Below are 20,315 nucleotides of genomic sequence, written 5' to 3' on the forward strand. Positions count from 1 at the left end.
ACAAAGAACCAAGAACTAAATGGGTAATAACCAGAGACCAGACGAATAAAGACTAATAAAGTGAACTCACATAATAATTAGGGTAGATGTACGCGGAGTGGGTGTACCCATCCAGGTGGTCTGTGGGCCGCAGCGTGGAGTGCTTCCGCGAGTGCGCCACCGACATGTGGCTGCCGGCTTTGGAGGCGCGCCCGCCGAGGTGCGACGGCGCCATTAGGTAGCTGGAAGTAAACACATCTTCAACTTCAAGCCTTTTGCATAGCCATATCGCGAAACTATGATGCTGGAAACTAATTTGCTCCGGTCTCAAATTCGGATCGCCACATTACCTAAGACTAAACTAAACTTAGGAACACAAACCATAAAAGTTCCTTCCGTAGCTATGGACTATTTACGGAATTAACGGACTACTTACATATTGATAGATGAATAGACCTGAGTCATCAAACTATAATACAAAGAATAAGTGATCACAGAAAAACAAGTCTACTACAAAATTGGATTCAGTCTTAGACACGAAGTCAAATATAGAATACTTGAAGTAGTTTTTTTGTGCTCTTCTATCCTTCAATGTATGCTTTGGGTAGGTACTATTGATGCCGCGTAAATGCTGCAGCTTTAGTAACTACCTAACCGGCTCGCTATATTTTTAACTGCCTTAAACTAGTGTAATTTCTGAACCAAAACAACAAGACAAAGTATCATACCGATGATGGTCGTTATCAGGCACGAAGTCAGCAACACTGTTCCTCCTATTGTAGTGCGACCGGTGCGGCCTGGCATCAATGCCCAAGAGGTTGGCTTCACTGACGGACTTGTTCCTCGTGCCTGTCCACTGCGGCTCCCCTCTAATGCCGGCCTGCTGCATGGCTACCACTGGCACTGCTGTGCTGTGCTGGATAAGGAATAGATCTTTTGATTAATGGGTTATAAATGCCAGGTTCCTACTACATTAAAATATTGTTAAAATAACTTTCAAACTAAAAAAGTGTGGACCTAGAGTCTGCAGATCCATTGGTAAAAGTTAGGATCACTTGAAAGTCCTGAAAAAGATTGACAAGTGTCTGAAACTACATTTTTAACGTTCTAAGTAGTTGCAGCCCCATAATATCTGGCTGTGAATATAATCGTAAATACCTCTAGCTAGACTCTATTTTGGAAAACAATATCTCTTTACCAAAGGTTAACTGGAAGAGAATACTATATGGCTTAAGTTTGCTTTTTGTAATCTGGTATTGTGTGCAAAACGGTAATTAGAATAGGTATTATAAATGTTTCGTAATATGTCCAGCGTGTTACCTGATACGAAGGGTGTAAGTTCTGCATCCTGAAGTCAGGGTCGGAGCGGTACTTTCGGCTGTACTTGTAGTTGGTGGTGGTCTCGTTGTCCGAGCTGTCGTATCCCGACGACGTCTCGCGCACGCCTCGACTTTGCCTTTGGATCCTGGAGGAAGAACGGTTCATTACTCCCAAATCTATCTATCTAGCAGCCTTTGGAACAAAGTTCTCTTCAACCTTACTACCCCTTACTAAGTTACTAACCCTACTCCAAATGGATACTGCTTACTAAAGGTGTCGCAATTGGAACGCTACAGCAACAGAACGACTGTAGACTACATATAATAAACCTTCCTAGTTTACGCCGTTCCCAAATCATGAAACAATCTGAAGTTCAAAAATATTTCTGTAAACGGTTACGCTTTTGTCCATAAAATCTAAATATACCTAATAAATAAATAAATGTAACTGAAACTGCATTTCTATAAAGAGAGACATAATCATCATTTGAGATGCAGAGAAGTGACCATATAAGTAAGTAGGTGCCCATTGCTATCCAAAAGCTAACTAAAATCACGTTTAACAGCTTATAAAAAGTATGTCAATTGATAAGTGATCACTGATCACTCAGAGTTAACGAGAAATCTGATAATAATTAAAAAGTCCCGGTTGCCGGGTCGCTGATCATCATCTTTAACCGTTGTGTGCAATCGAATCCCTCGATCTTGACCGATACGTTCGATACTATCAAGCAATTTACTGATCGGTTGATAACACGTTAATAAGACAAGGCTCTTTATTCAGTCTAATTGCAATGGTAAATATTAAGATGTGATAAGCTGATTATTTTGATTGTGTTATTATTTTAGGTAACTATTCCGATCAGTAGATAGTAACTGTCTCTGATCATCTACCTATTATTATTGTTTTCTTTGCTTATTGTTTGCTTTATTTATTATTATGCCATTATTGATTTAATGTAGAAACATTAGCGTTTTTATTTTCTGCATATTTCCGATTAGGAGGTTTTAGCGGTTCTCTTTGCAAGCGAGGTTTATAAAGTGATAAAGCTACTTTGATAAGAGATAGCTCTGGAAGAGCTTGTACCGATAAGACCGCCTAATTGTGACTTGTCTTTTGTATATTTCTTTCTTTACTGATCTTGTGTGGTGTACCTACAATAAAGTGTGTTTTATCTTTGATAGTTTGAATGGAACTCGGAGGCAGAAGTTCTGTCCTGACTCTGACTGTCTGAACATAAAGATCGACGGAGATTTAAAGATACATAGGAAATTGATGTTCATACCTAGGGGCAGGTTTCATGCCACTGCCAATAGAGGTCTTGGGCTTGGGCGTGCCGGAGCGCTGCGAGCCGTTGTGGTTCGGTGGGAACACCCTCGGGAGCCCGAACTTCAGGTAGGTGTACATGTTCGAGCCCAGAGCTGATCTGTGGAAAGAAGAAAATACTTAGAAAACCTACATCAAGACGTAGAGTCCTATTAGTAAGTAGATAATCTTTAACCTATTTACTTGTGCCTTCTGTCTAGGTATGTGTATATTTATAACATTCCTTATGAAATACACCCGAAACGAATAGATGCGTTTGGTGTTGGTAATGGTGATAACCATTTTCATCATTTAGTCTCCACTGAATAAGGATCATTCTCTCTAATTTACCAAAGGCAAAGGGAGGATTTGGCCAGGTCAATTTAGCGTACACTACCCCTCGTGGCCAGACGGGCTGTGGTGACTTGATGTTCGTATAGGTGTTTCTCCCTTCGTCTCTTATGAAATCTATCCTGGGGCTCCACTCCAACGTGAATGATCCTATTCTACTCTGCCGGAATGATATGACCTAGATTTTACATGTATTCTTATGTTATTAATTAAGGTCCAATACCTCACAGATCCAATAAAAAATACAATAAGTGTAAGCTCACTTGGGTCCATATCGAGGGTGTGACAATATGGACTGCACGGTCGTATCGCGGAGCTGGAAGTTGCCGTAAGGGAGCGGGCTCTTGTCGGTGCTGCCTAGGGCGCTGTCGGTGAAGTCCGAATTCAGATTTTGTCTGGAACATTAAAAGAAGATTTGATGAACCACGCACTACCTACGCATTTATTTTCCTCAGCTGTTAGTAACGTCTCTGTAAAAGTAAATTGAGGGTAGATAAGTTCTGCGGAAATCAGAAGGGATACACGTTTATCGACCACAAGTTGATAGAGGAAGTTTTCAAAGGGACTCGGAAATTTAATTTAAAAGGGCTTAAACCAACCATGTGCCTCGATGGTTGACCAACTTGATGAAGGTGGCGAGGAATCATTAATTAAACGCAAATGCTACGGTTCTAATTGAGATGCACACCGCACATATTGGTTCTCAATAGGCAAAAAAATAATTCAATGTCTTTAGGTATAGTCCTTGAGAAATACTTAGAAACCTAAATACCTTCACGGACTTTGCCACTATTTGTGTGATTTCAAGGTCTTAGGTTTTGCTTTTGGAGGGTGTGAAAGTTAGAAGCTGATAGAAGAGCTGGTACCTTATATCGACCACGACCTTTACCACTATTTGTGTGATTTCACGATCTTAGGCTTTTGGAGGGTGTGAAAGTTAGAAGCTGGTAGAAGAGCTGGTACCTGTAAATCGACCACGCGTGCAGGTCCTCCGAGTGCATCCCTCGAGGATCGTGCACCAGAGGGTTGGAGGGCACGGAGTACCGGCGCTCCCCGCCGAGCCCCAGCGCCGACTGAGGCATAGTGCTCACACGGTCACGCGCATCTGCGTCCAAACAAAAGAATGTGAGCTTTTTAATTTTATTGTTAGTGGCCAGTTCGCTAATCTAATTTAAATAAGGTTTTTTTTTCTTGTCATTATGGCCAGTTTGCAATTTTTTTCTTGTCAAGTTTAGACGATAAACAAAGAATAAAAGAAGAGGAAAGATAATGCTGACTGTCAATCAATCGTAACCACAGCTTCATCAAATTCAACAAAGTATTATAGATACAATAGAGAGTAAAGAAATAAATAAAATAAATAAACTGAAGATTATCCTCCATATAATATATGTAGGAGGACTATGACTCTATTTGAGCCATGTCTACAGTTACATTAGTGTGACGTCATGTCTTCAAATGCACTTAGCCGTTACGAAAATGTTATTTATACAAACCCACCTATGTCATCCCAGCATTATCCAACTGTATCTTACTCGCTTTAGTTTGCACATGATTTTCTTTATCCGTGTGTTGTGATCATCTGAAACAATTCAAAAACAATCATTATTAAATCATACAATTACAGTTCGCGTTTGTTTAAAATTTTAGCAGTCCACCAGTAATATACCGGAGAATAATCATCAGGCCCACTTTATGGCCGTATTCTCAAACATAGATTCAGGTTTAATTAAATGAACATCTTTAAGATACGGAGTATGAATTGCGTCCTGAAATGAGTCCGAAATGTAGGTACCTACATCTTCCATAGTTTCATGTTTAGGACTCAATAGATGTAGTTTATTTATGTCTTCATTATTCCACTGATCTAGATCCTAGAATGCAACAAAAATGCGACCTTCCACTAATTACCGTGATGGTATCACTGGCATATAACATTGTCCTATTCGGCCAGCTCGGATGTGTGGCCATGACGCAACGGCCGGACGCGGGCCCGACCGTGACGTCACACCAATACGCTTTGTTGGGATTGGGATTACGCAAAATTAACCGGTGTGTCACTGGGCATTTGTTTAATTCAATTAGGTGCACTTTCTCCTGTTTTCTAGGTATTGGTAGAGTTAGAGTGTGTCCAGGTAAACAAAGTTATTCTTAAGATAGCTTCCCGAGTTTTATATCCTAAGACGTAAAACTCAGGAAGCTTTCTTTCAGGAAGCAAGGCGCATAGGTACTCCGCAAGTGAAGCAGTTGTAAGTTGAATCAATCGCAAGTTTCACTGATTCCTAAAGAAGTGTCAAAAGACATAAAGCCAAGCAGTGAAGTTGAAGATTATCTGAGAGACGTTCGTTATATGGTTATACCTACCAATAAGTAGGCTTTTTCAACAAGTTATCTACGTGCTTAGGAAGTATCAAAGTGTTTCCTAAGTATAAGTAAACAAGTAGTTTTTACCAAGTTTAGTTTGTTTTAGCGAATATTTCTATTATCGAGGGGTTTTGAGATGAAATTTATAGATAAAATATAGTTTTGTTAGACGGCAATGTATTGTCGTTTTCGATCCTTAATCTTCGTTTGCAATGATGCATAAGTTGTACCGTAATCTTTCACTATCACTGCTTTCTATCGTGATGCGTCATCTTTTTTAATATCCAGCTAATGTCGTAATATTAACAACCAATTTTCTGGCTTATTAGCTTGGTAATTATCCAATACTATTACTTATTGTTTAAAAAAACAACATATAATTTTATTATCGCTTATTAGACTTGTTAGTCGCTTAATTAACTGCTTTCTTTGCTTTATATCCGTTTTTGTTTTAATTGTTATTTGTAAAATGCGGAATTAATTTGGAAAATAAAGAAACGGATGCGATGTTAACACGCACAATGCTACAGTGATTATCATGATCATAAATAGCACATTATTGTTTAATGTTTGAAAATTATACATTTCAGTACCTAGATTAATGACTTGAATTAATTAACATTGTTATTTTTGATTGAATTCTCAGTTTTTCGAAAGAAAATCATTGCAAAATAATTACCTATCTAGAATCAACAGCTTGACTGCCAACAAAACCTTAGTCACTTCATTGATTTATCATTTACTTAGTTGGTAAAATAACGGTCATGTTTCTGAAGATGATTAAAAGCTTACTTTAACGGTCTTAAAAAAGGTGTAATTAAATTGAATTAATGATATAAATTCTGCAGTTCTCTATCCTATTTAGAGATATCAAGAAACTTCAAGAAATTAGTTCTCTTTAAAATTCGCAGAAATACTTTAGCTCCTCTTGTCTAATTAAGTCAATCTTTTAAAACTTAATCACCTGCAAATAATGTATCCAACCGGAAATCGTTACTTCTTTCCTCTCACGTCCAGCCATTAAAACCACACTAGCCTATTTACACGCTTGTTATTGAACTAGACCTAGCTCTAAACTGAACTTAGATTCCGTGTGAACCCATTGTGTGACTCAGATCAGAAGTGTCACGTCTTTCTTTCAGTCACGTGAGCATAACGTAAACAGATGCAGTAGGATTCTTTCTGCAAACGTTAAGATGTATTAGCCTAGGCGCAGATCACCGACTTTTAGTCGGCCGTTAGTTGGGCCCGATTTTAACTTGTATTAAAAATCGGCCGATACCAAATCGGTGTATGTAATGTGCGCACTTTCATACATCTCCATACTGATTAACAGCCCGACTCAACTATGGGCCAAGTAAAAGTCGGTGGTCTGCGCCTAGGCTTAATGAAGATCACTTCTTATACATTTTAGTTTGTAGCAATTTATTTTTGGAAACCCCAAGTATGAATCGTAGTCGCAAGAAAACGCTTGTAAATTATTTTTTGAGCAAGAGGATGAAGTCGCTTTTTCATAACGTAAGGAGGTAACATAACATTGACTGCTACCTATTATTCTTGCTGAAGTAACAACCCACAAACTGCACACCGTGTAAGAAAACAATTTTATGAATAAAATATATTCCCTGCCTAATGTAGCCTACTTGTTACCTTATTAAATAACACAGAAGTTGGTATAGCAAACTTATTCAATGTAGAGCTACTATGTCTAGAGTTATTGTATCGGTAAGTATGCAAACGATGTTCACACGTGATAAAATCAGCGAAATGCAAACAATGTCGAATGTATCTTGTTAGACGGTCGATTCACATTGACGGCTGCTTTTGGTTCGTTATATTAATTACGGTAATTTATTGTTTCCAAGGTGTAGGAGACATTTTAGCGATTTGATTCATCATCATTATATCAGCCATAGGACGTCCACTGCCTGAACATAGTGTTGGGTTCCAACACTAAAATTCATTCATTCTTTCATTCGTTCGGTCTTGTGACGTATGTATTTGAGCGCCTTCGCGCCCAGTAGCGTTTCGTACTCCGACCATTACACTTGTGATTGTGCTGTAATATCTTAAACTGTGCAGACCTGGCAATAAACTTAATTAGTGAAACACGGCCTTTCAATCAACAACAACCAACAACTCCGCTGCCCTACACATAGGCCTCCCCCAATGATTTCCATAAGGACCGGTTGGTAGCGGCCTGCATCCAGCGCCTTCCTGCTACCTTTATGAGGTTGTCGGTCCACTTTTATTTGAATATTATTCGCATATATATTATTGCACTAAAGTAGGTATTATGTATGTGTAATCTATAGCCATGAAGATAATAAATAGATTTAGGCTCTTGCTTTATCCCATAATTTATTGCTTAATTGATCTCTTCCTTGATTTTCTTCATTATTATTTTGAATTGCAAATTTTAATATTGCTGTACAACATACAAATGCCATGTTAAGATTTGCATAAGGACTATAGAAAACTCGCCAGTCCAGACTTGAAGATGAACCGGATAGTTTTAATTATCATTATTAATTAACCTTCAACTTGACTGGCTATCACTAACGTACTTTATTGTGATGAAAGTGATATTGCATCGGCGGCTCATGGTTATTCATTTAGTACTGCAGATGTAAATGCGAATGCATCTAGCATCATAATCATCTGCTTTTACTACTTAGGAATAAATTAAAGTACCGCAGTTGAACGGTTAACTCGCGTTAACTCAAGGTGTAGAAGGTAGAGTCGACAGCATACAGATTATTATTGCAAAATAGCACCTAATGTGAAGAAATAAGATACCACAGCTTTAGCTTGATGTGCCGTCGTCACATCTTTACAGTAAAATATGAAAATGGTCGCTCTTTAGAAACGTCGCAGCTGCAACCCCAATTCAGAAGTAGAGAAAAACATTTAAATACAGGTTATTGCCATGTTAATTGCCTAGTCGTACCTATAAATATACCTAACAGTACATGTAGTTGAACATCTACAGTTAATGTATCCTATTAACAGGGAAACCATTACATTAAAATATTTCAAATCATCATAATTTAAGTGAATCTCCTCTATTTCGACTCTACCAAAATACCAATTAAGTAATTGAACCTATTTTATGGGAATTTAAACCATACACGAAGCTTTTCACGTTACAGAGGAAATTGATGAAAATACCTACCTAAAATCATCTTATAATCTCCTTATTATTAGGGTGGAGCTCCTTAGTGTGGAGTTTCGTAAAATCCTTTCTTAGCGGATGCCTACGTCATAACATCTACCTGCATGCCAAAGGACATTGTCAGAAACCGCCTAAAAAACCGCCCAAAAACATTAACCCATCATAATTATTTTCTATTTTTTTTAATACATTAAGCACCCTTTCATTCTAATGGACACTTAAGCATTGAAAAATTAAATAAATAAGTCTTTTAACGTTTATTCTATAATACTATTACAACTTCCGGACGTTTTGGTGCGTGGCATGGTCTAAAACCTATCAAGTTCCATAATTTTTGCCGATAAAATCTGTACGAGGCATTACCGTACTTTATTGCTGGGAGTCCATGTATAGTGATGTTCCTGCGGCCATCATAGACAATAAAATATCGATTTTGAAAATAAAATAAATCGATTAAACTGCTTTGAAGACTAGATTTGCGTTAAAAGCTAAAAAGATATTGACAGTTTGACACTATTACAAGAAGATATCTAAAGTGTCCAACTGGTCGAAGGTCGTAAATAAAATAAAAATAATTAGGACCATAAACTGATATTCATGGTATCATAACTGTAAAAGTGTCAGAATCCGATGTTGAATCCAATGCCAGTTGAAGTGTGAGAAACATATATATTTTTTTTTTATGTGACAGGAGGCAAATGAGCAGACGGATCACCTGATATCAACCTAGTATAGTTGCCAGTCTCTCATAATCTATGCCAATGAGGGTTTTCGCGATTGAAAAATCCGCCAGATGGCAATACGTAGACGTGAGGTCCAAATGCTGCATGATTGGTTATTTTTGACATGACATTGACAGATATCCACCAATCATGCAGCATTTGGACCTCGCGTCTACGTATTGCCATCTCGCGGATTTTTCAATCGCGAAAACCCTCATTCATAGCACATGTATAATAATAGACCAAATGAACTTTTATAGATTGTGAAAGAGAAGATAAAGATTTTATTATTTTATTAAAATCTTGCCACGAGGTAGTTTTTCAGTAGAAACCAGGATTGGATAATCGCTACAGGCAAGTATCAGAACATTTTATAAATATTTTTAATCGATTATATCCATGTGAATCGTTTTAATAAATTGTCATTTTACTTTTTCAATTAAAACTTTTTCAATCCCTAGTCTTGTCAAACTGTCATAATGTCAACAAATTATAAATGTCACGTCAGTTGACTCAATTTCAGTCTTCTGTGCGTTTATTGTATTTTTATTTCAATGAAATAGTGCTAAAGGGTTAGTACTAAAACTGAAAGCCTTTTTTCAGAAAGAAAACCAATGTGGTGCCCTTATTATTCATGCTGTTTGAAAGTTACAAGTCAGTGATACAGAGTTGCCGACATTATAACTCCGTAGTGATACCATACCAAAGAAGAAGTTTTCCTAAACACTTGTGTTGTTTTTATATGTGATCGAATAAAAAGGATTAATTCTACTGCTCAAATGGAATAACTTATCCCAAGAGACCGAATATAAAAAAAACCTCTCCATAGAAATTATCACCATCACGAGGATGTGAATTTTTTTGAGAATTTGATATTGGTCCTGTAAGAAAAGTAGTTGTATTTCAGTAGTAGAATCAACCCTTCTTGTTTCATCAGCAAGAGTAACTATAAAAACGCCCTGTAGGTAGGTATTATTAAGCTGAAGAGTTTGTTTAGTGTCAAAGACTGTCACACAGTGTAACTTAAATTGGCATATTATGATAATGAACATAAAAACTTAAATAAATATTTATGTTAATATTTTTTCTATTTATTTATTTTCCCAAAGCTTCACAGTGACAGCTGAAACAGCAATACTGTTAACAAAACAGTAAAACTAAACTTGGAACAAACTGTTACAAATATGAGGGGTTTAATATTTTACAAATTAAAATAAAACCGCATGTTGCTTTACTTTCTCGTATAGGTAATAAATGTAATTAATGGCTAGATTATTAATGTTACTTTGTTACCCTCAATAGTGAGGAAATCTTATAAAATGGTAACCCTGATTTTTATTGTCATTCAAGTGCTCTTTCTTCGCATAGGCTTCTGTGATTTGGCCAAGGGCCACACACATTGCGATAACATTATGCGACATTGATTTGACAGCAGCGGAGTGAAGTCTTGCGACTATGCAAAATGATACCCTGTAATCGTAGCGCATACAGACATAGACGGGGCGGGGCACATAGCTCGTAGAGCTGATGGCCGCTGGGGCAGGAAAGTTCTTGAGTGGCGACCACGATCCGAAAGACGTAGCGTGGGCAGGCCTCCCACTAGGTGGACCGACGATCTGGTGAAGGTCGCGGGAGGTGCCTGTATGCGAGCGGTGCAGGATCGGTCTTCGTGGAAATCCTTGGGGGAGGCCTTTGTCCAGCAGTGGACGTCTTTTCGGCTGAAACGAACGAACGAACGATACGTATTACCACTATTTACCAGACATTACTATTTATTGCATACTCGCCGGATTACACGTAGGAGCACGCGCGTAACAGCTTCGGCCTTGCATTATTATAAGATCTTGTTCCGCCCTTTTACGAACTTCCTCCGTGAGGATATCCCCGCCGAATTCTATGATGAACCTATCAAAAGTCATATTCTGCAATGTCAACCCACCACAAGGTGGACCGACGACCTGATAAAGGTAGCGGGAAGGCGCTGGATGCAGGCCGCTACCAACCGTGCGATGTGGAAGTCATTGGGGGAGGCCTATGTTCAGTAGTGGACGTCCTGTGGCTGAAATGATGATGATGATGAAGAAATGAATGAAAATGACAAATCTTCGAACGTGTATAATACCGTGCCAAAGTAATCATATAATTTTGGCACCTTAATAACTATTGCCGTTTTTGTTGTAAAGATCATGCAGCGCTACTTGCGGATATTATTGGAAAGAAAACTATGTGGGCTCTAGATCTGAAGCCGCTTTAACGAACACGAAGTGCTCATACAATGCGGCGTATTTTCTTCCAGTCTTTAGTCAGGACTTTAGTCGAATTAAAACCCCGGTTGAACGTGATATAGCCGCACTAGAATACGATGCTTTTTTGCATAATCGCAAGACTTCGTTCCGGTGTCGACCGAATGTTATCATGATGTATGTGGCCCAGGGGTTACCGTAGCCGCTAAGGTTTGAAACTTCTTGCTTAAAATATTGTAGTCTTTGGCATAGACTACGATGGTAGTCATGGAGATAGGAGTTTGTTATCTCGTGTCAGATGTAAATGGTGAAAAGAAAACTCATGATTCGTGGTATTTTTTATGTAATATGTAGGTATTTTATAAAAGTGGAACCCCGAGTGATCTCCAAAACCCATTCTATTATTATATACGATTCGGCTTCGATATCTATAATACAATAGGAGTTTATTTCATGTGTCAGATGACAAGGGTGGAAACAACCTACGATTCATGTTGTTTATTTACGTGCAATATGTGGGCATATTGTAAAAGTGGAATGCCGAGTTGTATTTCTAAAACTTGTTCTATTATTTTATACTATTTGGCTGCGACTCGGCGTGACGACAATACAAAACATTTTTCGCGAATCGGTGTTCATACATTCACACAATACATTAGACGCCATGTTGTCATAAACGACATATTATAAAATCGCTGTGATTTAATATTCTTAATCATTAATTTTATGGCAAGTGTCCATCAGGAATCATTGTTCTTACACACAGAATCGTATTATTTCGCTTTCGGGTAGTAATATGTCAAAATTGTTGGTTCTTTAGGCGAACAATGTATGGAGAACGAACATTGTCCTTTCAGCCCGATCCGTCCAGTGGTTTGGGCTGCGCGTTGATAGATCACTATGTCAGTCAGTCAGACAGACAGTCAGTCAGTCACCTTTGAGTAAATCAGTTATAATTCAGATTAAATTGTTAGGCGCACGTTTAAATCAAACTGAAATCGGATTTCCTTGGTAAAACCACGTCTAACGTCTGTCCAGTTTTCTAATATCCCTAAACCGGTTCCAGCTGGTAAAAGCTCTTAGCTGTTTATCTTGTGTTTTATTGAGTGAGTATGCCTGAAACATAATTGGTGATGATACAGAAAGCTCACCTTCACAAAATCTTGAAACAAGTGACTAAGAATTTTAAACAGATTTTGAACGTGACTTTTTGTTCAGGAAGGCACAAAATACTATTTCCAGCCCTGCGGTACAAAAATTTGATAAATATTGAAAAAAGGCGCCGCAATGAATTTAACAGTATAAAATAAATGAGTAGTAGAGTCACTCACTATTCGTCAAAGAGGCTTTACCAAAATCGTGTGCACACACGTATGAGTAAACGCATTCACTCCTTAATACTTAGATACTATGTAGTAATGCCCTTGAAACTTAGAAGTATCCACTTAAATGACATCATCAGAGACCTACTGAACCTAATTCTTCTGCCTGAAGTCTCGAGACCCTCACCCCATTACACCCGCTCTACCGGTCTAGCGTGCATGTTGAAATTATGCTAATGGCCAGAACACGTCTTCGTATCCGCTGTCGTTTAGCTATCGGCTGCATGTCAGGGGATAATGCGATGGAAATTCGCTAGCCCTGAGCCTATTGTGTTGCAATTAAATAGGAGGATATCAACATTGCAACACGGAACGCAATGACACGGCAATTGAAATCTAATTGTACCTTCTGTACCTCTAGCAAGAAAAACTTTCGACTTCGAATCGTTTGCGTATTCGAATCGCCATCAAAAGATTCAGTACGAAAACTACAACAGCGCCCTTGTGAACATGTCGTAAAGTGAATTTAGAATGAGAAATGGTTGTTGTACGAAACTTATTTTGACAATCAAAATTGTCACGTTATCGCTTAATTCGAAGGTTGAGTATCGAATTTTGTCGAATACACAAACGATTCGAAGAAGAAAGTTGTTCATGCTAGAGGTACTGAAAAGTACCTAAGGTATCATACCTATTTTGTTACTGTTATAAACTTTTGAACTTTCTCAGATGCATAGTGCATTTTACTTTCGAGAATCTGAAAGTTCTGACTGAATAAAACAATTTTTATGAAAATCTTTGGTAGTCAATTAAAGAAACCTTTACAAATCCGAGGAAAATAGTCCTCTCTTTCTGTCACAGATGTTTACTGTCATACTTATTAAAATGTCGCTTCTCAAACTTAATTATAAATAAACTCGAAAAAATCGAATTGCCTAGGGCGGGAATCGAATCCACACGCGGCCACAACAGCGCATTACACTTGAAAATTTCGACAGGTTCATCCAGTATCTCTACTAAGTAGCTCAGATGGAAGAGCAGTCGCCCGGCAAACTGTCATACTTATTTATGCAGAATTCTTCAGCTATCTCAGCATCAAATGTCATCCCACCCATACACATCCTTCAGAGCTTAATCATTAGAAATTCCACGCACAATAACTCATAAATACACTGATCATGCAGACTCACGACGTGGGCGATTCCCTTTGTATGTTAATCTTCAGTTTTATTATTTCCTATCCTAGGCTTTGAAGATCGCCGATGAAGAAACAACATATTACAGGGGATCAAGACTGCCTTAATAATGTCCATGAAGTTATGCCCATTTCACAGAGCGATTTAGTTTCATAGTTACTTATATCGTATCTATTCGTCTCTTTCGTGCATTTAGTAACCTAGCTAAATAAAGAAAATGACTCGATTTGAGTCAAGACCATGTTTGTGAATGTAACGAATCCGCGGCAGTCGTGACGATGTAATTTTAGAAAACAAACAGACAGTTACAGACTGTTTTTGTGATGATTTAATTCAAATCTAACCTTCTAACTCCTTCTAAGGAGTTTGACAGCGATTCCTAAAGTTCCCAAAAGTGGCAGGCTTTAGTAGGTATAAAATAGGTATCGAAAATGTTTTCATAGTTTTAAAATCCAAAGCCTCAAAACCACAAGATGTTTGTTTCAAACAATTGGGTTCCAGGCCGGTGCGGGCGCACCCACCTTATGTAATCCGTCCTCTAAACACCAATGGAGTTAGCACTATGACAATAACAATATGTGACTGGTTACTTAGTGGTGTCTACTTAAGTACGTACGTCGTACAGTAGTTAACTTGCAAATTGATGTGCAAACTTGGTTGTTATGATTTTATATTGGTGGTTACCTTGTTATCCTGTTAGACAATGTCAGCAATGTTTAAAGCTAAAAATAAAGATATACATACTTATATAAATATAACCAATCGACATTGGCAAAAATAAAGCTTCCATACAGGAGGTTTGGTTGCAAGTTGCAAATTGCAATTTAACAAAAAATAGTACCTTGTTTCTTCGAAAAAAGTGAACTAAATGAGTCAGAAAACATCATTTTGAATTTAATTTTTTAGGTTTATGTCCAAAATAGAGGAACTAGGCAATTCGCGATAACTGCAAGTTTCCATGTCAAGCACCTAACCTGCCTACACTACACACAGCGAGAATATGTTCGAGCTAAGTATTTCCAAGAAACGCTGCCCGTGGTGTGATCACGGAACATGTTAGAGCCATTATACCATCGCCGCAGGAATGTATGAAATCGGTTTCTTCTTTTTGTTTCACTTTTTACTTGTTTAAAACCATTATTTTCCATTATAGCATCGTCTTTTGTTGACCAGTAAAAATTGTTGTTTTATTTGTAACCGTTAATTTTATTACGTAATGTAGCTGATGCTGCACTGAAGTATTTTTATAGATTAGGTATGAACCACCTGTTCTCATCGCATTCAGTCCATTGGGCTGTCCTTGGGCTCGTCGTATCATGAGCTTAAATAAATACCTACCTTATGTCGTACCGGTCGTACCGTAGAATATCGAAGAATAGGAAAAAGTATTTTTGTGCTTTCGAGTTATTTTAATCGTGGCTGCAGCATTGCTGTACTGTATTTATTTGCAAAGACCTGAACATTACGTAAAATTTCCTTTTCAGTCTCACAAAGGGAGCCGTTCGCACCTCACCACATAAGGCACTTTAAGCTCAAACGAGGCTGTATTTTAAAATATGCTTTCTACGATCAATCTGCGTCCGCGCACGTTATTCCGAAGCGAGCGCAGGTGAGGGCTGTCACGGTGGCGGTGGTAATGCCGCGGAAATGTGAAAGACAATGTTCGGAATATGATAGTGATTTGTCGCCAGTTTGTGGTGTGCATTAAATAAAATTGCGCCATTTTCCAATGGGGAGGGGGCTGTCACTTAACGTGGAACATCATGTTTCCGTTAGCATTATTGTTCGATTTTCAATCTCCATGTTATCTAAGGAAACTTGCCTGGATGTCAATTTTCGCGTGGCGCTTGAAAAAAAAGGTCATTTTCTCTTTCTTCTAAGTGCTTTTGACTATTCTCATCTCCAGACCTGACGATATCCTGGATCTATCTGTAATTTATTTATTTACCATGAGTTTATCTAGATATTTTTAGCAGGACAGTTTCTAATAACTTATACTCGAACGAATTGATGATTCACCGGCCACCCAAAGACCTGCGAACTGATCACATCTTCCCACTTTCAATTGCGTTCACGTACCACTCAACAGTCGTCCCAAGTTCAACCCTATCGCGAATCGAGAATGCGTGCGCGCAGGCTGTGCGGCTATTTTAGCCCGCCGGTATGCGCTGACGGCGCCTAAGGTTCGACGACCCGTGCCAGAGAACTGCACGCCTTAACCCTGAGTTAAACTTAGACTTCACTGTGTTTGAGGTAAAATCATACCTTCTTCTGAGGAAATGAGGCATGAGTCACAGAGTAAGAATGTCCTCCTTTTCCTTGAGACCAGTAACGTCCTTTGACCTTCTTGCACGAATAATGTAGGTATCAGATGTTTACAGTTAAAATAAATTGTTTTGAGTGTGTGACCAAAGTACCTACTAAAACACGAAAAATTGGCATCACAGTATAGCAGAACTCTGAGGAAAGTGGAAAAGTATGACTTTTCTTTCTCTTGGGGCTCCTTTGTCTTGCAGTGCATGTACAATTTTTCTAGACTCGATCATAGTTTAGAGGTCCCTACCACATTTTTCCATGTCTTTTTGATTTACGTGATTGCGATAAGTCTACATCCATTGCGACAGTTTCGCTGTCACAAGATGCGTTCATATCGATGTTGTGATACTATGCATGTTGTGTTTACTTACTACGCAGGTCACAGTTTCTTTTTCTCTTGATAACATTGACTTTATCCAACTTTTCAAGGCTTTTTTGTCATTCCAAAAGATGCAAATAAGAAGTCCCTTCCTTCAGTTCCCGCCCACTTAATTATGCAAGAAATTACACCTATGCCAACAGGAAAAATAATTTATTCCGTAAACAGCAACAGTCATCACGAGTAGCATACCATTACAGCAATCAAAGGCTGCAGATGTACAGTCAATTCCAAAAATAAGCTTTTATCAAGCACCGTGCGTGGTTGCGATTGATGTCTTAATATCGAAATCTCGATATTGGTTCACGGTGCTTACTTAATTAAAACTTAAAAAAGTCCTATTTTAAGCTAGTAGGACTATTTTAGTGATGCCAAAATAAGATCTTGAGAAACCGCAAATCATCAATTGTTTCGGAAAATAATCCTACTAATATTATAAATGCGAAAGTTTGGATGTTTGTTACTCTTTCACGCAAAAACTATTGAACGGATTTTGATGAAACTTTACAGTATTATTGTTTAAATAAATATCCTTGAACAAAAACTAAAGTTCGACAGTAACTTGAAGAGAAAAGGGCAAGGCTCTTGAGGCGCAATACTATCTGACTGTACTAGCCTACGCAGATGACTAATTCTTTGTTGTCTTGTGTTGCATACACCCAAATTACAGCTTGATCGCTTATTTCGACTGCAAACGATCACTTAATGATATGCTCACGATGATACGCACAAGGAATGACGCTGACTGGTCTTTGTTCACCGAAGACATATGATTATGTGGTTACAACATGTTGTTCTAGATACTATTCGATAGTTAGATAGATACTTAAATTAGAATTAGCAATTAAAATTGCAAGACACGATGTAACTATTTGATAAAACAAACTTTTGTAGAGATAAAGAAATTTTACGAAAGTGGATCAGATCACAAAACAAACCATTCGACTCTAAGGCTGACCACCTAACTTTGACTGTAACTTTGACGATAACCGGCGTGTTCTTGACGTTTTTAAAGTTAAAGTAACATGGTGCAACCCAGCCTTAATGAATCAGAGCCAATGCCAAAAATAAGTTATAAAAAGAAACAAAGCAATAGCTATTGAGAATGTAGTTTAAATAAGGTTATAGCTAGTGGGTTTGACCAGCTCTTAGTCACTATCATAACAACCCTGTTTTCTCAATACAAAGCTCCTACCCAGTGTAATACTGAGTTGCACCTTCTTACTTTAACACTGACAAACGTCAAAAACCTGTCACACTCTATAGAAAAAGCACCGTTAATGTTATTGTTTCGGTTAAAAGTATTTAAGTATGTTTATATCCGTTGTCTAGTACCCATAGTACAAGCTTTGCTTAGTTTGGGACTATAAGTGCAGTGTAAAATGTCCAAGAAGGTGGTGCAACTCAGCATAAGTCTTCATACTTCAGCTGATGATAATCACATAAAATACTTTTATATTGTTGAATCATTTAATCGAAAGTAATATCGCCTTCTTTGCTAGATGAGTAATGAAACACAAACGTTACGTGAACAGCTCCCAATCATTGGAACTGCGCAAGCGCATCCGACCAACGAATTTTGCGCACATCGGAAAGTGCAAATCCAATATTTATAACTGTTCCGATGTTTTTCATCACGTGAGGCGTATTCACAGACGAGTTAATCGGTTTTTATGTGCTCAATGTAATCAATGTAAATATTGATTTCTGAACACTATAATTAGTACAATATTTTAAACTACTCGTAATAGTATAGTCAAGAGAGAGTCGCATCTCAAACTAATTTGAAAATTATAAATAACTCGTCTAAGTATAGCTTAATTAGAAGAGCAGTTACCCGGCAAGCGGAAGGTCGTGGTTTAATTACCGCCTTAGGCAGTTCGATTTTTTCAAGTCTATATATATAAAAGAAAGTCGTGTTAGTTACACCACTTATAACTCAAGAACGGCTGAACCGATTTAGCTGAAAATTGTCAGGGGGGTAGTTTAGAGCCAGGAGAAGGACATAGGATACTTTTTATCCCGTTCGAAATTAAAAAAAAAGTCTGCTTATTTATTGCCATTAAGGCGGAACAAAGTTCGCCGGGTCAGCTAGTTATTTATAATTTTCAAACTACTCGTAATAACAGAAAAATGTAGGTATAAATGATGCATTTCCGTTCCGACCTTATAAATACTTCAACATGATCTCACCTTATGGTATCTCATTGAGACATGATGTTTTGCTATGTCAATGTGAACATAACCCAACAATGTAAGCTTATTAGGGCTGTCAACTCGAACAAACTTAATTATATAATTACATACAAATTAATGAGGTTAACTTTAGTTGTTGTGTTTCCAGGCTAAGTATAGAGTTGCGGTCGTGAAAAAAGAGGTTGGGTTAGTCCCAAACGTGGGCCATTATCTACCTACGTAGTTAATAACATATTTAATGTAGCATTGATTACAATGCTACATTAACTATGTTAATAACTATACAAAGCAGTTATTGGTGTTTATTAAGATAATTAGTATTTTATTTCAGCACCAATGTGCAATCCCTGGAAAAGTGCCTGGCTCACGTAAGGCTGTGCGAACCGTTACACTGTTTTCGTCGGCCGATAACGAGCGCGTTACTGATAAAACATGCATAGGGTCGTAAACTCAGCCATAAAGTTAGTGTTGTGAAATTAAAGTTAATGTTTGGAAATATAGCTATAAGGTAGACTAGCGCAATACTCCAAAAGGTGTAGAGAAAAAATTAAGAATATCTTTTTGAACTTTACAAAGCACCACTTTGTGCCAAACTCAGAAAAGCGTGTGCTGTGGTTATAATGGGTATAGTACCTACTGTATACAACATACCTATGACAATCCCACAAAATAAATGAGCGCTTGCACAACTAAAATAGTACTACTAATAGTAATAGTAATACTTAGTGGTTTTTTGATAAATAAAACTAATAAATTATACTGAACGCTCGTTAATCCATCATTTCAAGCCACAATAAAACAAAGTAAATGATTTATAAGTACTACAACATATACAGAATAGACTTCCACATTTTTAACTAACCACATCACGATGCATGATTTGCGAATGCGGAACTCTGTATTTATTGGTGACGTCATGCCACTGACGAATAGGTAGATGTTTTTTCAGTAAATCTAGTTGGTTATTTATATTTCCTAGACATTTAATAAATATAGCAGATATCAAAACGAGTGGAGTTTTTGAATTCTCAAGAAAATAATTCTCTCAAAGTTCATTCTTTCGGATAATATTCATACTCCTTAAGGAAACCAAAACAGTATTTGAGTTTCATTAGAGTGAAATCAATATTTCACCTTAATTATGAAAATGATGCTGTTTATATCACTTTCATAAAGTTTTATGTACCTACAGAGTGTGAGTGTCCACAAGTGAAAAGTGTAGAGTCGGGTGAAAAAACCACATAAGTAATTTGCGACCACAGCTTACAGCTGCCTCGCCTAAATACGAGAGTGGGAAGGTTGTTAACCTTCTTTTTGCACGTTCACAAACAAACATAATGTGAAATTATGTGTATTCCTCGCAGTTCTATTGAACGCCGGGTATATTCACATGTCTCGTTAGTCGGTAGGAAATCGCGAATTATAACCTCATCAAAGAAAATTCAGT

At 37.7% G+C, this 20,315-nt stretch overlaps 1 protein-coding gene across 1 annotated transcript in view; it reads right to left on the reverse strand.

Annotated features, from left to right (window-relative positions):
* Positions 1-20,315, reverse strand: part of LOC135071229 (ATP-binding cassette sub-family G member 8) — a 78,463-nt gene that overhangs the window by 7,238 nt on the left and 50,910 nt on the right. The window contains exons 3-9 of the mRNA XM_063965012.1: positions 4,456-4,537; positions 3,919-4,060; positions 3,219-3,350; positions 2,585-2,725; positions 1,300-1,444; positions 708-895; positions 71-221 (exon numbers count right to left, since the gene is read on the reverse strand). Coding sequence (XP_063821082.1) covers positions 71-221; positions 708-895; positions 1,300-1,444; positions 2,585-2,725; positions 3,219-3,350; positions 3,919-4,037 — 876 coding nt within the window. The 5' untranslated portion in view covers positions 4,038-4,060; positions 4,456-4,537. The remainder of the gene's footprint in view (positions 1-70; positions 222-707; positions 896-1,299; positions 1,445-2,584; positions 2,726-3,218; positions 3,351-3,918; positions 4,061-4,455; positions 4,538-20,315) is intronic.

This window comes from Ostrinia nubilalis, chromosome 4 (genome assembly GCF_963855985.1).
Source record: "Ostrinia nubilalis chromosome 4, ilOstNubi1.1, whole genome shotgun sequence".
In the NCBI taxonomy this organism is placed as follows: domain Eukaryota; kingdom Metazoa; phylum Arthropoda; class Insecta; order Lepidoptera; family Crambidae; genus Ostrinia; species Ostrinia nubilalis.